Source organism: Venturia canescens, chromosome 8 (genome assembly GCF_019457755.1).
Source record: "Venturia canescens isolate UGA chromosome 8, ASM1945775v1, whole genome shotgun sequence".
NCBI classification, from domain to species: Eukaryota; Metazoa; Arthropoda; class Insecta; order Hymenoptera; family Ichneumonidae; genus Venturia; species Venturia canescens.
In genome coordinates, this window is record NC_057428.1 from 21,037,530 (window position 1) to 21,061,526 (window position 23,997).

Sequence of the window (23,997 nt, forward strand, 5' to 3'; positions counted from 1 at the left end):
AGGATTATTTTCATCGGTCTAATCAGAAATCTCACCGGACCTAGCAAAGGACAAATGTGTTGAAGAAGAGACACAATAGCAGCCTACGAGCAGCATTGGCACGGAGGAGATTGACGACGAGAGCACGAGTTCTCTGCGTTGCTTCTCAAGACAGATGAGCAGTCGTTAGCACAGGACAATACTGTTTTGACGTGAACACAGCATCGTTCCAGAATCCATGTATACAGTTATGGAAGGTACATATAAATACGAATGGGGGGGGGGGGGGGGGGGGACGGTGAGACAGACAAAAGAAGGCGAAGAAAGGTGGATATGAAGGTACTAACTCGAGGCATTGCGACTGTGCTATTATGTGTTGATATACAGAGGCGTATATATCGGTGTTCGAGTGTGTCGGACCAGCGGACAAATCGTTCCGAATCCCTCGAGAACAAATGACAGTGGCTGCCGTCGAATGCTCCGCGCGCGTGGTTTTCTGCACAAAACTCCCGGCGCTCTCGCTCCTCTCCGTTCGCGTCTGTCCTTCTCTCGCGGGCCTTTTGTGCGCACGAGCTCATTACCGGTGCCTCGAATTTTTCACACGTCACCGAGAGCCACGAGGTGCCCCTCGCTCGTATCTTTCCTCGCTTCACCTGGCGAAAGATCCTACGGCGGTGCTCGCACACTCGACGAATCCTGCGAAACGGCGAATCTTCGAGGGGCCAAAGACGAAATGCTCTCTATTTCTCTCTTTGATTTCGACGCCTTCGCACCTCGATGCCCGTTTGCCCAATAAATGTATCAAATGAAGCGTATGCAGAAACTCGGAGCGCGCCTCGACGGCGCGGATCAAACGAGATGAGCAAACAAGTGACGCTCCCGCTATAAGCTTATATACATATCCGTAGCCCTCTCTGCTCACACTTTTTTATCTCCGCTCGCTTGAACCGTTGTTAAAACACAGCCGAACCGACTCCCGAAGCCCTGCAGACTCGGCCGATCTTCGCCATCAACACGCTCCTTCGCCTCGAGGATTACCATTCGGATTAATCCCACCCTTTGTCCACCCCTCTCGCTCCGCGGACCCAATCGCATATCCTGTAAAGTACGTCGCTGCGTTAGCGACCCTTGTTCTCATCCGGAGATGTACAAACATGGGTGAAAAGGAAAATTCCGTGGATCGATCGCCTTCCCGCCGGCGGGGATGTGTCTCCGTTGAGAAATCGTGGTTCGACTTTTCCTCGGAAAATTGAGCTGCCGCGTTGGCTCGGGGTGACGGGAAACACTGTGAGTCGAGACTCGCGATTGCAGCGAAAGTGGAAAACGATTCGGGCCTGGGGATCGTTCGCGGAGGAAGTCTCGAAAGAGTGGGGGAAAAGAAGGATTTGTGCGAGTCATCGCGAGGCGGATGAGCGAGAAGATCGAGCGGGCGCCGAGTTGATGATAAAGATGCATGGCGGCGTGACGCGGTGGTGCTTTTCCCAAAACGCGAAGATGAAAGGCGATGAAATGCCCCGGCATTTGCATAAGTACGACGCTACTTTAGTGAGCAGGACTCGTCGACGATGTTGCGCCGGAATTATCGAGCTGCTTTCGGCGAATGGAAGAAAAATCGAAGGAACGAAAGGAGCGGCGCGCGCTTCTCTTCCCCAGGGATTAGCCGGGCAGGCTCGCGAGCCGCCGAATCTTGAACACACGAAAGAGTCATGATTAACTTGTCAAAAATATTGGAGTCACGCTTCGAGCTATTTATTAAAAGTCTACGCTGCTCGCGCTCCTCGTCGGGATGCCTGCTCCGCTCATAGCTCCGTCTTATTTCTTCTCCCAGCGGTCTATCTCTCCTCGCTGCATGCCTTCTCTATTCGGACGAAAACGCGCCGCCCCCCGCGCCCGCGTTTCTCCGACGATTCACGCGCCTCTTTCCCTTTGTCTTCGGCGGTCACGCATATAATCGATTTTCATTTCCAACAAACTTGCTCTTCCCTCGGCCATGATACCTGCTCGGATAATCGAACGATTTGTGACACGAAGAGCCTCTTAACTTCGAGGAGGGGGTAAACGACGACCGAAGCGGGATCGAGTTCTTAATTTTGCGGAAAATTTCTCAACATTTTCCTTCACCGCGCGCTCCGAAATTATTGCTCGCGACGAAAAACCCGTCACGCCTGAGCTCCGCAACGAGCAAAAGTCGCGCGAGCGGCTTCTCCAAGTTTTTTGCAAAGCTCCGGGATTCGCACCGCGCCGAGTCGCCGGTTGACAAACGACGCGGGGACCGAGACTCGCGCAGGAGGCGCGAATAAAGGATAAACAATTTGCGAAAAAAGGGCTTCTGTCAGCGCGCTCCGGGGACAAACGTGACGGAGGCAGGACATGGAGAACGGCAATGATCATTTAAACGATGACTCTCGCCTTATTCCTCCTCCATCCAGACACACGCACACTCGCCCGTATTTGTATTAACACGAATTCAATTACTAAATAATTGGCGGATGGGGGTGACGACGTCGGAGCCAAGGGGAGACAGATGTGCCGAGGAGGCCTCGTAAAAAAAGCAGGACTCGAGTGTACAGGTGCTTAAAAAGGGCCAGGAGGATTGTGGAATTGAAAAATCGTAAGACTATGAGCTAAATATATAAGAATATGATGAAAGAAAACGAAGAGTGCGCGGCTCCCTTCGGGCCTCTGCTCCTGCCCACGTTACTTTCAACGCGAAAGTCATATATTACACCGAGGCTTCGCAAAGGCGCGCGGGGGACAAGCCATTTCGTACACTCGAGGTGACGAGCGTGACTTATAGCCTACGCGAATTATAATCCAATTTACGATTATCGTCGTTGCGCATCGTTCTCGTCATCATCATCCTCCCGGTGTGATATATTACAAGAAAAAACAACAATCTATTCTCCGACAAATCGTATGCTAAGTACATCATCATTTAAGGAGGTTTGCTCCGAGTCGAATCGAGGGTGTGCCGACCGCGCGGGGCTTCCATTTCGTCGTGTACTTTGCGGAGATCGCTCGAACGCCCGGCGAATCCGAGGGAGGTCGAAGATTGCAGGGAAATCGAAAAATTTCTCGATTTTCGTCATTCCGCACTTTTTAATCGAGATGAGCCACGAGACGGGGACTGACGTTAGGTTCGGAAGGGAGAAGACCCGCTGGCACTAAAAGAGCCTCAGAAGCCCTCGCGCCCGAGCGCGAGCCGACTCCGGACACGCACACACGCGAATGCAGCCGCGGGTAAATACTCCCGAAGAAAGAGCGCAAAACGAGGCTGGTGCGCCCATAGAATCGCTGATGACACGCCTTATCTCGAGGCGTGAAGAAGCAAAACAGGCACGAAGAGACAGGTGACTCCCTCGAGACTCTCTCGTACGTCTATTTATGGATATAAATAATACGCTGAATAAATGCAACGGTGAGAATACCGCAAGCTTCGCACTGCCCATCATTCGCTCTCCTCGCTGATGTCGCGAAAGCTCTTCATTCGTAATAACTCGAGAGAGAGAGAGAGCGAGCGACTCGCCAGCAAAAGGGAGTGTAACGAGCCGTCCCGAGACGTCCGACCGCAACACTCGACCTGCGGAATCAAAGTACGCGTCCACGGGCATGAGACTCGGCTCACTCGCTTCCAGCCTCGTCTAACGAACTTGCATTGTGCCTTGGCACCGCGTCTACGTGCAAACGTGGACAGCAGCTCCACCTCGATCTAAATATAAAATATAAATCGTAGATGCGTGGCGATAAGCAGCTTCTCCGGACTCGCCCCCCACCGAGGACTCCAGAAACAATTGGTCCTCCGATTATTCGTTGCACTTCCAAAGAGTCCGGAGTGCCGAGCACGCGGTGAAAAATATTTTATAAAAATTGCTGTGCTTAGCACTGCAAACAGCACCGTTTAAAATTTCAAAAGAAGTGGGGAAAATGATAATTATTTTAGACATTTCATGAATTAATATTTATGATGTGGCACAGGGAAATGAAAAATGCATTTTATGGAAATTTTCGATTTTCTCGGACAAAAAATAAAAACTCGGACGAAAACTTTGCCATTGGAGATCGGCAAATTTTACTGCGCTACTTATATTTTTTATAGTGCCTGAAGATCCCACACGCTTTACAAAAAAAAAACACAAATAATGTACCCAAAATTTCTAGATAGTTTTGGAAAACATTTTTCTCCAGGATTCCATGCTTGTATCACGCTGCTGTGAATTGCATTGCAGGACTGGGAGTGAAGGTGCACGAAGGCGAAGCAAACATCGCGCTTCTCACTATTCATTCTCCTTCCCTTTCTCCATACTTCGAGCGCAGTAACTGCTGCACTATTGCAAACACAGCCACCCTCGTTCGCTTTTTTCATGTATGATTTCCGGATTTCGTGTCACGACTCTTGCGCACACGATACGCCTGACCCTAATTAGCCTTGCGAAAAAATCCGCGTCGCTCGGTTTCTTCACGGAGAGAAAATTCCAGTGAAAACTACTACGGTGCCATGAGAGTGGGCTTCTAAATAGCAATGTTATTAATTCTTACGAACATACACAGTAATTTTTGGTGCTGAAACGAACTCGATTCGATGATGTTCAACGGCAAATTTCGATCGTAAAAACAGCACCAAAGAGAGCAAATGCGGCACAATAATTCTACTTGACGGTTCATCATCGAGCCGACATAAATTTTACAACGTTTCCTCGGTGAACTGCGCTAGAAAAAATAGCACGGTTTGACCTCTGTCAGAGCAAACGCAATATAATAGTTTTTATTCGGAATTGACTCGGAAATTACAAGTTTTTGGTAAAAATCTCCAAAATGGGCGACATAGAATCGTAACGCTTTGGCGGCATAGTAATTCTTACTATTTTTTCTCTCCGTATTAATCGTCGTTTTCAGTCGTCTCACTGGTTTTTCGATCCTTCGATTAGAGTTATTTGAGCGGGATTTCGACTCGATTTTTCAATGAAAATCGAGTTTGTTGAGTGAAAGACAAATTTTGAGCGAAACTTCTGACTGGCTGGGATCGAGACTCCCAAAAGTTTGCGCCTCTTTTCACACAGAGCTTCCTCACGCAGCAGGAAAAGAAGCTGCGAACGAGGTGTCATCGGCTGTCACGATATAGGGCATCCCGCGTCGCGAGGTATCGCAAGAAATGTCCATATCTCTGGCCCCCACAGACGAATGTGCGATGCAACAGTACACTTGTCACTCGCCTCCCGGCTCGTCGCGGTGCACGCGCCGAGATCGACGTTAATCCCCGGGCTCGAAAACGACTCCATCCTCGGGCGAATAAATATCGGAGGAGGATAAAAAACGAGTCGGAGGCATCGATTTCTCCTCAGCGTCGGCTCTTATTTTACTTTGTTAGGCCACGCAGACGTTGAAGTTAATCCGAAACGCGGAGGTTTTTCACGCGCCATCGGCGTGCTCCGGTGAATATCGAAATCGAGGCAAGTCCGCATCGAAATTGACGGTTCTTCGGACCCGCAACGATCGGACTCTGACTGATTTTTCCAGGAACTCTAAAAAACCAACGAGAACGACGAAGCTCCGATCGATTCGGAGACGAAAATCTGTCGAGCGGGTTAGAACTCGAGCGTTGGTAACTGAAAATTCGAAAAAGGTTCGAAACTCGATTATATTTATATCACGAAGATGAGAAGCCGTAGATACATGGTGTATTAGATATCAATAGTAACCGCGTCATTCGAGCGAAATAAACGGACCGGTTGGCGGCTTCACGGTGGTCGTCTTAGCGCTCGTCGCTGATTTTTTCATTTTTTTATTTTTCCGTACGCGCGCGGATCGGAGTTTCTACGAAGGAGAGGCGGAAGTGTTAGTTTTTAAAAGCGCGGTGTACGCGGAGTTTGGTCCTTTGAGATGGCGCGGTGACGAAACTTTTTCGTTGATTATGCCGACGTCGAACGCGGCCACAGGCAACGTTGACTAAAACGTCCGTGCGAGCGCCCACACGCCACATTATTAAACGAGATCCGAGGGAAAGTTCTGAGCCGCGAGTAGATCGTGTAATGTCGGACTTTCGTGTCTGCGAGTGTATTCGCGCCGCGAACGCGCACATGCCGCTCGCCCTCAAAACAAGCAGCGCCGCATGTTACATGTGTTAAAACGTGAAATTAATCGGGAGCGACGATAAAAGATAGCGGCGTTAATGGCTTACCAACACACGCCGAAGCGGCTTTCATTACCGGCGCTCTCTCTCTCTCTCTCTCTGGCCGCGTTTGCCTGTGTGCGTGTGTGCCTAACTTACGAAAGACGCCAACCTTTTCGGCTGGTCATCCATTTTTTTGTGCAAACTCGAGATCGTATCACGCCAACTCGCCAATCTGCTTCTTTATTACGAGCATAATACCACTGCGTAATTGAGTGCTCAGTGTATAATACGTGTACGTAAGCAAATTACGCGTCGATGGATAATTCTGCACGGAGGGAAAAAAATAGTAAGAGAATTACTATGCCGCCATAGTTTTAGGGTTCCACGTCACCCATTTTGGAGGCTTTCACCAAAAACGTTGTAACTTTCGTGTCGTTACCAAATTATAATTTCTTAATTGCTCATTTTACAGAGTTTAGAAAAAAATTGTAAAAAGTACTCTGACACCGCAGCGTTAGGGTTCCATATATCGCCCATTTTGGAGGGTTTTACCAAAAACACTGTAATTTCCGAGTAAATTCGAAACAAAAACTATTAAATTTCGTATTTTTCTCTGACAGACTATTTTTTCTTACGCATGCAGTAAAAACTGGAATTGTCTTTCAGCGTACATCGCCGCATAGTCGCAATTTAACGAATAATAATTTATTTCGATTCCCGCATCTCGGAATCCGAATACCTTCCAAAGGAAAAGTTTTCATGCTTTTTTCATTCGCGTTGATCAATGACGGAATCGAACAAAAAAATGGTCGTTTCTGTGAGATAATATTCTGGACAAGTTCGATCAAAAGGATGCAGTTTGCGCAGGGACAACTGCGACCTTTACGCACGATAGAAAAAAAGCTCAGGAGAGAGAGAGAGCGAGCGTTCGTTGAAGCAGAAGCACGAGCTTCAGTGTCCTTAGCGTTTGCGAAGGAACCTGTGACGTATGGACAAGAGCAAGGAAGAGAGAATTTGCTGTAGCTGCACGAGCCAGCTCGGCAGTAGCCCCGGTTCGCGCTCTCTTTGGCCTCTGTGCTCTTGATGCCGTAATAACGGGATAATAAGCGCGAAGGCTCGTTACCCTCGTGGAGCGCGTGAGTGTAGCGCAAAGGAGGAGAGAGAGCAAGAGAAAAGCGAGCAGGATGGAAAAGCACGTGAAATAGAGTTGGGAAAGTGATGGCAGGAGAGTGGGGGTGTAATTATTAGCTTCAGTCCCTCGCTTTATTCCATTCTCTTGAAAACGGAGATGGGCCCCGCTCGTTACTTTGACAAAAAACGAGAGCGGCCGTATTTTTTTTCGGATGGAAAAAAATAATGATTCATTGCTTATTCATATTCATTAAGCTGCGACTCGCTTGGACACGAGAACGAGTAACCGGAGCGCGCTCGCGGACTTTCTGACTCGTAATTTATTGCGTAATAATTGAGAGAATTACGAAAAATAGTTCGTTTAGTTTTCAAGCGCATTGAAGGATTCCACTTGATCGAAGACGATACGAAAAGGAGCTTCGACAGTGCACGATTATCGAGGATAAATATGCGGAGCACCGAAAATGCAATCTCCTCCCGATCTCTCGGGATTCTCGTGATAACAGCCTCCCGAAAGAACACGCTTTCGAATATTCTCGATCTTATTATTATACGAAAACAAAAGAGCGGCGGGAGGACGGAGGGGAATCGAGTGGAGTGGAGTTTATTGAATTTGACACTTCAAGAACTCGGAACATTGAAAAGGGACCGTTGCTGCGACGAGCAATATCGTGCTCCAGAGCTTCCGAGGACCTCGCACTCTATTACACGTATATACAACTCGCTGCACAGCCTATTATATACGTATGAAAAGTGACGGGGTTTCAGCCCGACCCGGGAAGCTCTTTTCCCTCGGGAATCCAGCCTCGATCCACTAATTTCACTTCGGACCTTGCCACCGCCGCTCGCTCTGTTTTTTCTGCCTCTGCACCCAAAATATACTCCGAGATGAAAAATCCACCGCGGTTTATTCCCGTGGGAAAGCACAGGGCAATACCTCCGTATCGAATACACTCGCATTTTATTTTCCCGTTCACTCGACTCATCGATAATACACATTAGCGAGGAACCGCGAATCTTCACTCGCCTTCCAAACCAATTAAAAGTGGTAAAAGCGAATCCTCGAAATCGACTTTTTCGGGGCCGGAGCACTTTAATGGAAATTCTTATCGGTCGATTATCGCGACGGAAAGTGCAGATTTCTCGTCGACTCAATTTCTCTCAAATAAATGGATAACGAAAAACTCTTTTTGTCACACGGAAGGGTTTCCTGGGAGGCGCATTGCACGCGAGCAGGAAACGTCGCGCATCTCTTTCTCCACTTTTGACACGGTAGCCGAGTCCTCCGGTGCGAGATGGCAGAGTTTTTTCCTTGTATTTCTTGCTCTATTGGAAATCGGTCCTTTCGGTCGTGCAGGGTCAATTGATGGGTCTCGAGGAGGGGCTATTCTTGGCGGGAAATTGCCTGAAATTGGTTTACACGGGACTATGCGTATAGAAAAGAAGTGGTTGTTGGTTCATAGGTGAAGCTCGTCTATATATCTGTACGTTCATCGAGGAGGAGGTTCGCGTGATTTGAGAATATCGAGAGAGTGGACGGGAGTTTAGAAATCGATTCGTTTCTTCCTCGCCTCTTGGGGAATCGTTTAATTTTTCTTGTCGTCAATTTCCTCGTTGTGACCGCCCCCGGAGCGAGGCCCGTCGTCGAGGCATTGTGGCGCATCGAGGACCCGAGCTTTTCCACTTCGGCTTGTGCTTTGTAGCTGGTCAAACGTTTCCGTGGCTCTTGACACAAGCTCTCGGCGTCGATAATAAACCACTCGGTGATGAAGCCACCCTCGCGTGCTCGATGTGAAAATACGTTTTGCTCCTCTCGCGTGTTCGTCGTCGCGACGGAGTTTTTCGAGAACGAGATTGACGAAAACGTGAGATTAAAAGAAATAGCAGAAGAAGGGATTCGCTCGAACGGAAGGAACGTTTCGAGGGTTACTCTCCTTAATTTCTTCAGTCTCCGACGAGACGAGCCGATGGATCGAGTTATCACGTTAGAAGACGAAAAAAAGGAGGGACCAGCGAGAGGCAAAAAAACAAAATTAATTTCAAATGAAATCACCCGCTGCGGACTCTCGCCCCCAGCCCTCCCGCCTCTTTCTCTTCTTCCCTCGCCGACCGAGCTAAAGGACGCAAATTAACTAAACGAATATTCTTATTGCTCTCTTCCGTCGCCCGAGACCAAGCGCTGCTTCTCAATATTATAGCCGAGCGTTTAATCCCGGTTTTGTATCGAAAATTCAATTTTTTCATTCCCGTCCTGCAAATATAAATTGAGCTTCTCATCAGAATTTTCATCACCCGACTAAACCGAGTTACTCCGTTTTAACTCGGACTAAAAATTCTATTCGCATGTCCCGCGCACCGCAAGCGCTCGGTAAACAAGCAAAAGCTTAATCGTCCAACGGATTTTTGTCGAAAGCATGAAACAAGCGAGTCGAAATTCCTTCATTTTTTCTCTCTTCAACCGCACATGATACGAGGAAGTCGTAAATCAAAATGATTTAAGTTCGAGTGGAGTTAAGCAACGTACGAATCGTCGTCGTAAGCTCCCTGCGAATATTAAGGCGAAAAATCTCGGAGCACGTATCAAGAGCCCCGGAAAAAAGTGGAGTGAAAAGTTGCAACCTGCGTGTGTACAATACTGCAACGTAGTTAGTCGCATCGCGAGCCAGAGCAAAAACGGGGATCGTCTTGTAGCCAGCTCCGTAGCCCCTCGTCTTAATTGCTTAATCAGACGTTATAAATCTTGTTTCGGAGGCATTTACGCGCGATGTGTATCGCTCGTCCTCTTTTTTCACTCGTGTCTCTCGTCAATAGCATTGAATTATTACCCCGCACGGCCACCGCGGATGCGATCCGCTTCGATATGCTTTTGGGACCACACTTTGAGATATATTCGATACCTGAATTATCTCGGACATTCCACTCGCTTGTTAGGACCAGGTTTATTGCCTTGAGAGAATATCTGAAACGAGATTTTCGGAAAAGAATCGATGGCCGGACGGTCGATCGTTCATTTCGAAGATTCAAACTTTTCTTTCAAATTGTTGTGAAGAATGTTTTTCAGAAGAATACTAATTTTTACATTTCCCTGCAAAACGAAAATGACGAGTGGGCCTAAAAATCATTTTGGGGATAAAAGGCGCGCGGAGAATTAGCCTTTTTTCGATACTATTTTTCCGGCTGTAAAAGCGGCAGCATCCGGTCGCGATCTCTCCATCTCCGGGCCGCATTTAGTAGCCGGATTATTTGTGATCTCGATCGGAGGATTCTGCTCTCGATTTTTGTTCGCTTGAGCCGTTACTTTTACACGTAACACGACGCTCGTTTGTGGTCTCGTTAAAAGAGGAAAAGAGACTCTCGGTATATTAAGGGATAACCGTAGACTCGGGTGATGTAACGCAATACCGAAAGAAGCGAGTCCGGCAGAGCACACGGAACGACGACGAGTCAGCGGATCATCCCCCCCGAGCTCTCTCTCTCTCTCTCTCTCTCTCGCACCCCCTTAATTCGCCTCGGTACTGAGAACCTCTACGAACGGAGGAGAGACGATCTCCTGGGCGATCCTGATCTCTGAATGAGACCGTATCTCAACTGTGATCCTTCGTGCTACTATACGAGCGAGTAATACTTATACGGCTGGCATAGCCAGATCCGAGTTAGCACAATATACGAGAACTCGATACCTCCATTAATGAGAATTATATTATCTCATTTTTTTTCAATTCAAGTATATATTTACGTGAATTTATTCCTCAAAAGAGGGATAAATAAGATATTCGATCTTAAGTTAAAGAAGGAGTAAAACGATATATGGCGAGGGAGAGATTTTTTTATTGATTTTTAAGAGGTCTGCCCCAATTGGACGGCCAAATTTTCACGAATTTTCTTGACTGGTATAGATTATAAATACGGATATAAGAAGTGTTGGGCCCAAAGAATACGCTCTTGAAATACACAAAAACATTTGTTTATGTTTATTTTACTGACGTTTTCGTACAGAAAAGTGGGCGAGAAGACGGGTCCAAAAAGAGATGGGTATGTGCGTTGTTGATAAAATCCCCGGAGTGGATGACCCGAGAAAAAGATGGTTTTAGATTCATGGGCTGTAGCGCGTGTCACATACGATTTTTTCGAAAGTACCGAATCGAATTTTTCATCGTTTTTTGCAATAAAAAAATAGTTCCGCTCAACATTTCAAAATTCGTATGACACGCGCTAAAGCTCTGGTCACAAAGAACACGTGGTAAAATTTTGGTGAGGATCGGTTGAATAGTTTCGCAGACTTTATCAACGAGTCGTCGAAAAAAACAAAATAAAGAAACTCCGTACGACTCGGACTGACAATAAGTGAAAATGAAGCGACGACCAGGAAAGCAAGAAGTTGAAAAAATTCTCTAAAATTGTATTGCTTTCGGAAAATCAAAGTCTCGAAAAGTTTGCTGAAACTGATACGCAGAGGGAAGAGAGGAAGTGACAAAGGATCGAGTGCGCATGCTCGAAAAGCCTTGTGTTGCAGTTGTGCTCGCCCCGTTTTTGAGGGAATCGATGTCCTGGAAGAAAATGTGCCTCGGGGCTGTGAAATCGTTACCCCTATCGCGAGAGCAATGATATCAATGCCAATCCTCCGCCTCCCTGCGGGGTGTCTCGGTCACTGGTGCATGAAACAGTTAAGCATCAACAATGTAAGCCAATCAAGGACGATAGGTTGGCTGGTACGAAGGGTAGTTGCTCCGATTTGCAGGGCGCGTCGTGGGTGCGAGAGACACGAGGTCTCTGTCACATCGACCCGGGGGAATAGGCCCGGTAATCGTCCGGAATTGCATTAAATTTAAATTTTTTACTCGAACCGTTCATTCTTCGCTCCTCGAATACATTCGGCGGTCTAGACGAGACCGCCGAAACGGTACAAAAAAATCGAAGCTGGCTTTGGAAAAATGTTGGAAAAGCAATTTTTTGGAGTTTCGCAATCTCGAGCGTTTCTCGGGGACACGCACGTTTCGAATGCGTCCTGCAGCCGGTGCCTCGGTGTCGGTCTTGTCGCGCCGATGAAAACCCAAGGGAGGATGAATGAGCCCTCCGTCGTCCTGGCTCCTTTGAAACTTGCAAGACGTTTTGTTGGCTCTCGCGGTTCGGCCCAAAAATCATTTCGTCTTCGGAGACCCAACGAACTTGTCCGATCTGTAAAAACAGTTAGAAAGTAATATTCCCGATGTCTGAGCTCCCTAAAAGTGTATTTACTCCGGCAATTCGATCGAAACTAGTTTTCTTTCGGGCACAGTGATCCCATCATCGGTTGAAGTCGCGCGGAAAGTCTCATACATAGAAATAAGGGAGAGGAGTATAAGATTCATCCCTTTTGGAACGGAGAGTTGAAAAGGCCTCGGTCGGGTGGCTTGCCCGTGGGGCTCGTGGGGCGAGGGGAAGGAGAAAAGGGCCATCATAATTCTATAACGTTTTGTAAGAGCGACGTGGTACGGGGAGGATAAACATACGAGGGCGTAATTTTCTCTCGGTCTTCAAACACGAATTTGAAGGCCGTTTGAGCTTTTTCGACTTTGCTCCATAGTTGGGTCTCCAGGCTCCGTGGGACAAGACATGCGCATGCGTGGGTGTGCGTGCAAGGAGCGAGGATGTTGGTGGAAAGCCAGCAAAACAGACACCGCCGACTAAAAGGCTTAACGGGTAATTTGCAACGGCTTAAGGCCGCAGCCAATCTGATCCTGCAACCCCCTCGTGTGTCGCGCTTCTTCCTCTCCGTGCCTCCTGTCTCGATCTTCCTCCACTTTTTCTTCGATCGTGTACACGGCGAGGAGCGTACGCATGAAATCTTATATCCGAGCGCGCGTTGTCGTTCCTTTTTTCGTCTCATCCCGCAGGATCACAGGGCACAGGATCAGCGAAAAGAGAGACGAGCGCGAGCCTAAAAACAAGTTCTCTTTGAAAAACTGTACGGACTTCCCTCAATGAACGCTCGGCAGTGATCTCTTCCTTCTTAACAACGAATTTCGGCTTCGAAAAGCTCTTACACGGACGACGCAGAGCCGTGTGTCCTGGCTGCGTGCGCATATACGAACTCATCGTCGCAGCCTCCGCTCGCAGTCCCAACGGGCCGAACACGAGACCTCGGGCTTCACGGGCTGTCGCCCAGAATCTCAACCGCGAATTTTTCTCCTCCGAACTATGCCTAATTGAGCGTGCAGCGTCTCTCTTTCTCTCGCATCGGGCTCGAGCAAAAAAACACTCGAGATTCGTGTGGCCGAGTATCCTTTTGTGGCCCTTTCGCTCGCTCCTTCGTTCGCCTCCTTTTTCTTGCTTTTCTCTGCCACTCTAGCGATATTACGCTTCACGAGAGCCTCCGGATTCGGATTTCGTTACTCGCCTCAGCTCCGGGCTGTCCTTACAAATATTCTTTCGATCCATTCGTCATTGAGCGGTTCGAAGGAGCTGCGAATGACGAACGCGCGTATTTTCATTCGTATTTTTATGAAATTTGGAAAATAGTCGAACCCCTTCGACGATGTCTCGCGGAGAGCATTTAACTCCTCAACTGTTTGTATCCCGACCCCGGAAGAAACGTCAGTTCCGGGGTACAAAGGAGCGTCGAGAGCGACATATTCGAAAGAGCGAAACTCAATTTGTCCGAAAGAGATCGGCGAGCGGCTCTCCACGGTGGCACGAATCGATTGAAGGGCCCTCGAACTCTCCGAGGAAGAAGGCCTCTCGAGAAAACACGAGCGAGCTCTTTGGCGCGTGCCGCCGCGCAATGTGCCAGCGCGAACATCCCCCATTCCCCGGGCACGAGGAGCGCCTCGATGTATATCCAGAGTACTCGAGCCCCATACTTTATTCATTAGAGAATTATAGCCTTCGGGACGATGAGTGATGACGCGAGGTGTAGTCCCGAGACTCTCGGAGTACTTTCCGCAAGTCCCTTTCCAAGGAGAGATAACAATCGAAGCGGCCTTTTGAAACTGCAGTTTTTCCGGGGCTTTCCCAACCCGGGGACTCCGGGCGACACGCCTTATCACGAGGCCCCAACTTGTTTGCGTCCTTTTCCTGAAATTCGAAGAAAAAAAACGATTAGGTCCACGTTATGTGCGGTGTCATATACGAGCAGTAAACTTGTGCTCGAACACACGAACGTGTGTCCGCGGAGATCGATGCGGAGCAAGCATCGTCGACGCGTTGTCGAGGCGTCTAGACCCTTGGAGGTGTGTACGTTTGCGCTCGCGTTTGCGTCAGTAAACTCTTAAGGCCTGCTGGCACTTCTTCCATCGCGGAAGCTTTTGTTGGCCTCCTCCGCGGGCGAGGAAAGGAGAGAGGAAGCTCCCTTTGACGCCCTCAAGGTACTCACGCGCTCGTGCAAAAGGGAGTCTGATTACGCATTAATAATTGATCGAGCGATTTTCGGGGCTGGGGTGCGCGTACGTGCAGTTAAATTGGAAATGCGGCCAGCGCGGAGGAGCGAGGGCTGAAAACCGTCCGGGAAGGTCTCCGCTCAGGAAGGAGTGACGGGATCGCCATCGCCGGGAGAATCCATTCCTTCTTTTTCCATTTTTCTGAGGAAAAAAAACACTCGGAGAAATAAGGGATCGGCGAGTTGCGCTTCCGGAGCGTCTGCCAAATGTCGGAAAGCTTTCTCGCGTCTCATCGCATTAATGGGCCCTTTCTCACCGAAAGTATAAATGGTGCTTGGTCATTATCGCGTTCGCAATTACCCACGGGTGTTTGAACTTCTGTAAACTCCGTCGGACCGCGCCGGGACTCGACAACGTGCGCACCCATTTTTTCCTTGGGCCAGTGAAACGCCGCGGCGAGGCTGCTCCGAAAACATCGAGGAAGTTTGTTCGACCTACCGGACGACGACGAAGGTATCGCTAATTTCGCTAATTATCCTCTCGTTTATGCCGGCTCGTTTAACTCCCGCGTCCCAAATCACTCAGCATCCTTTCTCTCGACCTCCAAATCGCACTAAATACTCATACCGACCGTTTGTTTTTCGTGCCGCCAATTTTCCGGGCCCCTTGAACAGCGGCTCGGTCCTGACCGTTTAAAATCTGGTCCTGTCATCTCCGCCCGCGGAGATCCAATTCTCGTGGCTTCTTTCTTCCTGCCCGCGTCGAATCCCATAACTCGAACAACAGATTCTACTCGAGTTTACATACGCGCTCAACGTTCCAGCGAAAACGAAGGTGAAACATGGACGGAGCGATGCTTGAGCGAACGATTACGCGGCCCGGAGATGTGCGTTCGCCTTCGTGCAAACACACTCGGGCGGTTCCTCGTCCGACGACTGCCGAAGGTCCGAAATCCTCGAGGTAAGCACGTACGAAAATCCCGGATCGTTGGAACCGAGGAAAAGTGTCGGATCTCTCCGGAAAACCTGAAATAAAATCGAATGTTTTAATAAAAAGTGGCGAGAGCAAGGAAAACGCATGGAATTCGGGGACGATTTTCCCTCAAAATGTTTTTTCTATTCGAGAGAATAGCGAAGGAAGTTCCTCCCGAACGGATCGCTGCTCCGAGGAGCAAACGGCGGAAGAAAATCGATAGTTGAACGAGGACGATCTCGCGCGTGGGTCCGCGGCTCGAGCAAACATAAAAAATCGTGTTGAACTTTGTAAATTGAGAGGAGGGATTGATTTCGGAGCATTTTGTATCGTTTTTCGTGCGGTGCACTTAGAACGAGGGAAAATTTCAGTCGATGCTCGGAGTTTTGCAGAGTCGAAATACAAGGGCCTGGATAGTGGAGCAAACAAGCTGCCTTAAAAGTTTACGTTGCGAGTAACGCAGAACATTACAGTCGACAAACAGCCATTCGTCATGTAGCTTTGTTTTCCCATTTTTTTTCATCTTCCCTTCGAAGGAAAGTCGACGAGGCTCTCGGGAGGCGTAGCGACCGAAAGTGAGTTCCGGCGAATCTCTTGCAGTTTGCTCTCTTCCTTTGTAAAGCAAGCCACGAGCAGCCGCACAGGCGCCATATTGTTCAACATAATATTTTGTGGCGCTGTTGCAGCTCCGTTAAACTCTGAAAAAAATACTCGTCTGTGTATACAGACATATCGAAATATAAATGTGTGTATACGCGGGGGAAAAAACAACGAACCTTTTTCGATCGTTGCGCGGGATAAAATGTTGCAAATCATGGACTACCTGTCTCTCGAGTTGCGTAGCAAACCGACACGAACTCACGAGAAAACTTTATCTTTTGCGCTCATTCTTTCTTCCCCTTTCTCCCTCGGCAAACCCTTCTGCTGAACGCACTCACACTTGCACGTCTTTCCACTTACACGTATGAAGAAAGATCGAGCAAAAAAGGACTCGTTAATACGCGAGTGCATTCGATATACGTATATGTAAACACGCGTCGGGGAGCTCATTTGTTTTTGCTCAGGATGCACTTACAGGATCGCAAAGTGCAGCGGTAACCGACTCCGGACTGCTCCTTTGTCTCTGAATTTCAGGTTCTTTTTCCCTGACGCATCCTCTTTTCTGTGTCGGGCCCCGCGGATGAGAAACTCGTCACAAAAATACTAGACAGTAGCGAAAAACTCACTTTTTTGAGGTAGATCATGCACGTAAGATCGCATTTTATGGGTATCCGAATTGGCTCGATTTTTACTTCATGATTAAAGATATTATCACTCTAAATTAATGTCAGAGTTATTCATTCAAAATTGTAAATACATTTTTTCAACTTATTTCTTTTGGCGAATGAAATTACGAGCCATTGATTGATCGGGGATCAATTACTGACAGAACCCAAAATTTCATTCGTCCCCGTTGTTGTATACTTTTTCATAAATTTCGTAAGAAGCGTTCATTCGTTGTATGGAAAGATGAACGATTTTTTACGCATAGTCCCTGTGACCCCGTGTGTTTTTCTTCATATTTAAACACGTTTATCTAAATAAGCGTTAAGACGAGCCCCTTAAAATTTGATAGGCGTGTCACACACTCGCGTTAAAGCTCTGTGTAAATTTTGAGTGAGCTACCTTAAACAATCGAATTGAAAGTCTTGAAAGCATTTGAATTTCGAAGGTGGAGCCTTCGGTCTGAACGTTTTTGTTTGCTCGGGAACGAGCAATTGGACGGGAAGGATTATATAAAGAGTAAAATCACTTGACGAATTCTCTAATAAGCGTGATGAAAACACGAATTGTAAAGAGCCGCTGCTGCTGCGGGAGAAAAAAATTGAGCATCGCTGGCTCTCGTACCCTCGTTCGCCATATGTACAGAAGCAGCGGATGAGTGGGGGGACGAAAAAATGGTTCATTTGAAGGGGGAACGCGAGAGTCCCCCGTATCGTTTTAACATCACAATATTAGCGTCTATTACAACTCTCGAAGGATTTAAAAACGGGATTGAACTCCGAGCGTTCCTCGTGCGGCGCTCACGGCTCATTTTCGGCGACACTGCAGCGGCCGCGGTAGCGCGTAGTGAGAAAAGCAGAGGAGCGACTGGGAGCGTCGATCTCCGGAAAAACTTGGCGCACTCGGGCCGAAGCGAAAGGCGTAAATGCAGCGGTGGAGCGTTGAAATTATGGAGGCTCGAGGGGTGGATTTCACGGGGTTGCGGCAAAAACGTCTCGAGCATTCACAGCGACGTGGCTGGGCTGGCGCAATGCGAAAGTGGAGATGGAAAAGTGTGTTGCACGCGGAGACTTGTAAACGTGTTCCTCGGCTCTCGGGGTCTCGCGCGCAGTGTCTCCGATTACCTTTTGTCGTGTTTTCACCCGGCGCGTCGCGTTCTCCTCGCCGCTTCGGCTCACCAAATTTTTATTCGAGTGAAATTTGGCCGCATATCTATATATCTGGCTCGCACATAAAGAGGATTCATGCCCTTTGTGAGTATGAGGGTATTTAGCGATATAGAAGCTCGCGCAGGCAGGCAGGCAGGCAGGCATGCGATGCGAGGAGAACTTACACGACGACGGATGCCCGCTGCTGGCCTCGCCGCGCACCGAAAATCCCCATGGGGGCTGACGGTGTCACGTTATACGCGACCCGCCACGAGATTCTCTTAAAATGATAGCCTCGCGAGTGCTCAACGCTTTTGTATAATTATACATGTCGCTATATGCCTTCGCTTACATGCCATCAGAAAGAGCCCCGATCATCCGTCATGTGTGCTCGAACCCTTTCGCGGGGTCCCTGCTCCTCTATTTTTTTGCCAATTGAATTAAGAGTAGCCCTCCATTAAGATTGTTGTGATGTGGAACGTTGCGAGGAGATCGCTGAGGCGAGAGCGGCATTTCGAGGATTCTCAAAACCAGCATTTTCCCTCGCTCCGAGCGTATCACCGGTTGAATCGATCGCTCACGATTATTCGAGAATAACGGTCGTTCCCATTTTCACGAAGTTCCGAATCCGGGCTTGAGAGCGTTTTGCGCGTTGCTTCAGAAATTAGCTCGCTGTCATCGAACGTAACGAGATACGTGACTCCTCGTTCACCGTTGCCGAGTATTAATTGCCGATTTGTTCATGAGAGGGAGACGGAGAGAAAAGAGGTGAAAGAGGGGGCGGGGGAAGGGAGAGAGTTCGCGAAGTCTTCCTTTCTGCCGAACAAAAGTGCCTCGTCATTGCGTGTAAATACGAGAGAGGATCGGGCTCTCGATCACTTGGCGTTTTGAGATCCTCCAAAGAGCTTCTGCCGTACACACGACGTCCGACTTGTCGAGGTTCCATACATCAGGAGAGAGAGAGAGAGCGAGTGAGAGGGAAAGAGAAAAAAACGCTGTACGCTCGTATCCTCGAGCGGAGAACTTATCGCGTTGCGCTCTTTTGCACCTGATACTTTTCTCTCTGCATCATGCGATTGTCCAACGCGTTGCATTTCGCCCCCCTTTCCTCGCGTCTTCAAAACTCCACTTTTTTCTTCCTCCGTTCTCGATTCACTTCGTTCTTTCTTGCCTCGCCACGCTTTTAATTAAGCCACTCTCCGCGGAGACTGTCAGCTTGACGCGTGAGCACACCTGTGCATAGGAAAGTGGCAGCGGCGAAATATTGGTGCAGGACACGCACGTGTGTTCGTCGGCTCCTCGATCCGAAGCTGAACAACACTGGGTGGCGATCGAATTTTCGTCGAGTAAATACTCGGGGGATCGCAAGAAGAATGAGAATAAATTCGGGCGCTCCGCTGCCTATTTGACCGGCATTATTCCCCCGTGCAATTATAATAAGCCGAATCGCTTCAGCTATTTTCTCAGAAGCCATTATACGCGCGCGTCAGCCAAAGTCCGAATTCAATGATGTTTCCGTCCTTTTTGTCTTTCGTTTTGTCTCAGCCCCGAGAGCGGGCTACTCGCTCCTTTGGGACAATAATTCAGGAACGTACTCGCTCGCGCGGCACAATGGAGTCGCGATGGACCCACGTGCGGGGTTATTCACGCTGGCGATGTACTTTATTCGGCGAAAGACAAAGGCGAAAGACGTTTCGCGTGGAGGCTGTGCGCGGCGGACACGCCGGACAATTAGTGGCGTCGAGTGTCGTGTGTCCTTTCATTTCGGATCGGGCATTCTCCTCGGAGCGGCTTCGATTTCCCAAATTACCTGAAAATAATAAGATTAGAATTACTAGAGTTTTGGAACGATACGATTCGAGCGAAGGCAAACGTTGAGGGAAATACAACTTCGTGGGCGATTAAATGAGGAACAAAAAGTGTCTCGAGTCCGACGTCGCCGGTGCGCTCGTCTCCTGGACAACGATAACAAAAACGAATATCTTACGGGCAAGGTGAGTGATGGGCAAATGGATTCGTGTAGGGAGCGACGAACGAGTGCTCGAGTCGACGGTTACACTGAATCTCGTCTCGGAAAAGCTCGAATGAAAATAGACTGCGGCGGGAGGCGCATTTACAGCGGAGGTGCGAGAGTTTATAAAGTCGTGACGAGCTCCAGCCGCTCCCGCGCGATGAAAGAGACGGCGAGAAAAAAAACTCGAGAGAAAAAATAGTGCGCGGGCGGCAAAAAGAAGGAGAGAAAAGCGGCTTGTAATAAATGTGTCTCTTGGAAAGCAAAAGTGAGGAAGCGGCGAAGAGCTCCGACGGGGGTTTAACGAGACAAAACTGTTGGAAGACGAAACTAAACGGTGATTCGAGCACGACAAGCGATTAGCAACGAAAACAGAGACGCGCGTCGAAAAGAACGTCGAAAGGAAAGCACAGCCGTTCGGCGTTCTCCGCAGCCACGAATACCCACGACGACGACGCCGCCACCGTTTCTGCCGCTCGCAATCGATCCAACGCACCCCTTTTACCTCCTTTTTTTATCGCTTTCTCCCTTTCGGCCATCAGCATTCACTCCACGGAATCCTCCCCCGGACTACCAGCTGAAAATTCTCGAGTTTGTGCTCCCCATCAGCCTCTCTGTTACTTTCTAAGTATTTTCTCAACAACGACCTCGGCTTTTATCTCTTTATGTACATTATCAACGTACATACCGCAGCGACCGACCCACCCGGACATCTCAATGCAGGAAAACGTTTTTCCTCAACGATCGAACGCGATTGCATCGCCCCTTCTTCCACCTTTTTGCGGTCTCAGATTTTTTTCGTCACAAGCTTTTCTGCTTCTCGTACAGGAAACCATTGATCGTGCAGTTTTCAGCGAGGCAGAAATACATTTGACGACTCTTTCACGACTTTTCGTGCTCGGAAACTTCCTTGAGAACTGAGTATTTTTTTTTTTCATTCCAAGCAAGTATTCACAGCATGATTCACGTCGGTTCCGTTATCTGAAAAGAGAATCTTGAAGTAAACGAGACTCGGGAGTTGTAACAGCAAATTAAGATTGTGATACGCGTAGTTTTGTCATGAATTCAGCCGTCGTGTCACTAACCGGACCGTGAGCCTCGAATTTGGAGGAGCAAACGAGTATTTTTCGGAGTAAGAAATTCCGTGGACTCGGTATTCTCGTGTCTTGGAATTACCGTAATTATAATGTTATCGTGAAAAAAGCGTTTCCGCAGATGTCATAAGAACCCGTGAAATTTTCGAGAGCTTTTTTAAACGTTGAAAACGTTTGGGTTTGTTTCAGAATGCAGCAACAATCCGGCCCAGGAAACGGAGTGCCCCGTCGGGCCTTGAGTCCCGGTGCTGGTGGCAGCGACAGCGAAGACTCGGACATATCATTGGGTGGGACATCGCCGCCTTCCCCGAGTTCGTCGCCCCCGCCGACGCACCATCAACCCTCCTCGATACCGCTCGGGAGTTTGGGTCCGTTGGGCCCCCCTCCGACCTTAAATTTTCGCTTCGATCCGAGCCAGTCGCAATTCCGTTTCGGCCACGCGACCGCCTTCAAATTTCCTCCCGCTGGCTTCCGGTTCGGACCTCACAGCCCCCAACAGCACAATCATCCGAGCATCGCCGGCGGTGGAATCTTCAGGCTCACCGAGACTAGTCCCTTCCAGGCCGTCGGCCCCCGGGGAGACCTTGGATCGAGGTTTGTCATTCCTCTCGCCTCTAGTAGCTCGATATTCAGTTTGATCATCGAGGAAATGAGAATCGTTGGAATTCCTTTCACAAAAAACTTTGCTCCGAGCAGACTTTCGACATTAGAATTCTCGTTCGATCAAACGTCCCTGCTGAAGGAAAGAAATGACCTGAAACACATTGCAAAATTCCAGATTACCGGATCCCTTGGGACTGGCGCCGCCGCGTTTGCACCCGCACGAGACGCTGTTGCACCACCCGCACCATCCGCACCACCAATTGTCGGATGGTATATCGAGGATATCGGAAGGTTCGCGACTGTCGGACGGTGGGATATCGCGTTTGTCGGACAGCTTGTCCGAGGCTCACAGTCCGCCTCTGGTGGCGACGAATTTGACGGTGACGGGGCCTCTGCGGGTGGCGGTGCCGAGTCCGCACACGCCTTCGTCCAGGGGCAGTCCGCCGACGAGTCAGCACCAGACGACGTCGTCGTCGCAGCACCATCAGCATCACACGAGTCAACTCCACACGGGGGGTCAAGGTCACGGTGTCATCAGAGTATCAACGCCGCCGCCGAACCCGAAGCCGCCCCAGATCCACAGGCCCTTTTCACCGGCGTGATACCGAACCGAATTCATTAGTGCGTCATTAATAAACGTCGAAATGTCCTACGACGATAATAATAAATTAAACGGCAATCGGACCTTTGAGATTCTGTGAGTTTCGCGATACGTTGTTACACATCTGTATATATATATATTTATTACTTATATGTATGTACGTTAACGAAAATCGGTAAACGCGATAGCACGATTCCCGATCGTCGCCGCCTTTTTTCGTACGCTAGACTATTGTAAATAATCTATACATAAATATTTAATAACAAACAAACAAGCAAATGCCGAGTGCATAAAAAGGAGGAAATTTCACTTTTTATTGAGAGCACAAACGCTCGAGTTGACTGAAGTTTTTCGAGTGCGTGCAAAATTCTTGTTCGTTATTCGCCCGTGAATTATCTCCTTGAGATCGTTATAGCTGGGACGACGACGACGACGACGACGACGACGACGAGTCGAATGAATTTGAGTTTCCCGAAGCAAGAGAGCGTTCGGAGGTCGATGACAGGAGCGCCGACGAGAGGACGAAGCTTTGCGATTAAGTCGAGGAAACAAAGACTGATTAACTAAAATAAAAAAACGTGCTCACCGCGCGCTGTTGTGGCTGTCAAAGAGCTCCCCAATTCCGCGGGTACCCGCGAGCGTGCCGGAGCATTTGTGTCAAATATTGCGGAGCAAAGAAACGCTTTCGAGTCTCCGACGACGGGCGCCCCGCCGGCGACGGAAAGCTCGTTTTGCCTGGCCCGAATCTCGAGCACTATTCAAGTAGATCTTCGTACATAGTTGCTTGCGATTACAAAACCTCCTCGAGCAGAGGTTTAACGAAGTACGAGCTATTCCCAAACTCGCTACGTTTTCCATTGCCCCATCGATTTATCCTTCCTTCGAATCATTACTCCGGAAGTAATACAGAAGTAAAACAGCGAATCCTCCGTGTTACATTATCGCAAATCTGAAAACAAATATAAACTATTAACGAATGATGAACCTGCCCACAAAGCCCCCGTCGATCGTCCACTCTTCGTGTAGATAAGCATTCGATTTGTCATCGCGATTCATTGAATTTAAAAATCATTTTTCAAATGCCCTCTACCAATCGGACGAATCAACGAGGACACCCGATCTAGCTAAATTATAGTATAATCGACGAATCTCTCCTTATAAATACTGAACATAGGACTAGCTTAAGCATATAAATATATATATATACATAGGTCAAAATACATTTATGAATGATTTTCAAAAAATGCTAACTAAGAAGCAAAATTATATATATAAATATGAAAAAAATGAACAAATGAAACATGATTATATATTATCAATTGTCTATTATTATCATTATTATCTTTATTATTATGTTCATTATTATTTGCTCCTGTAAATAAATTGACGCGAAAATATATTAACAGATTATTATGAACTGGAAAGACTGGATAATCTTGTTAGTTTTTTCCTTTACTCCCCCGCCCCGTCGAAATGTTATTTAGTTGCATTTTTTTGGTGAGAGTAAAAAGTTTTTTCTCGATCGTTGTAGCAGGAAATTGGAGGATTGCGCGAGAGTTTTGTGGTTGGGACGTGATAACGCGCACTCCGCGTGGGCGGGTATCGCTGACAATCCGAGCCAATGGGCTTCCGCCTGTCGGATGTAAACGATCCCATAGGTTAAACGCGCCTCGTACACAGTTAACTGGGCATCAAACGAACACGAGTTTCATCCGGGTCGAGGAAAAATGT

The 23,997-nt window shown here is 48.3% G+C and overlaps 1 protein-coding gene across 1 annotated transcript in view; it reads left to right on the forward strand.

Moving 5' to 3' along the window:
- The window catches only part of Optix (optix), a 38,768-nt gene extending 15,078 nt beyond the window's left edge, over positions 1-23,690 (forward strand). The window contains exons 2-3 of the mRNA XM_043426606.1: positions 21,252-21,656; positions 21,841-23,690. Coding sequence (XP_043282541.1) covers positions 21,252-21,656; positions 21,841-22,267 — 832 coding nt within the window. The 3' untranslated portion in view covers positions 22,268-23,690. The remainder of the gene's footprint in view (positions 1-21,251; positions 21,657-21,840) is intronic.
- Positions 23,691-23,997: the final 307 nt, after the last annotated feature.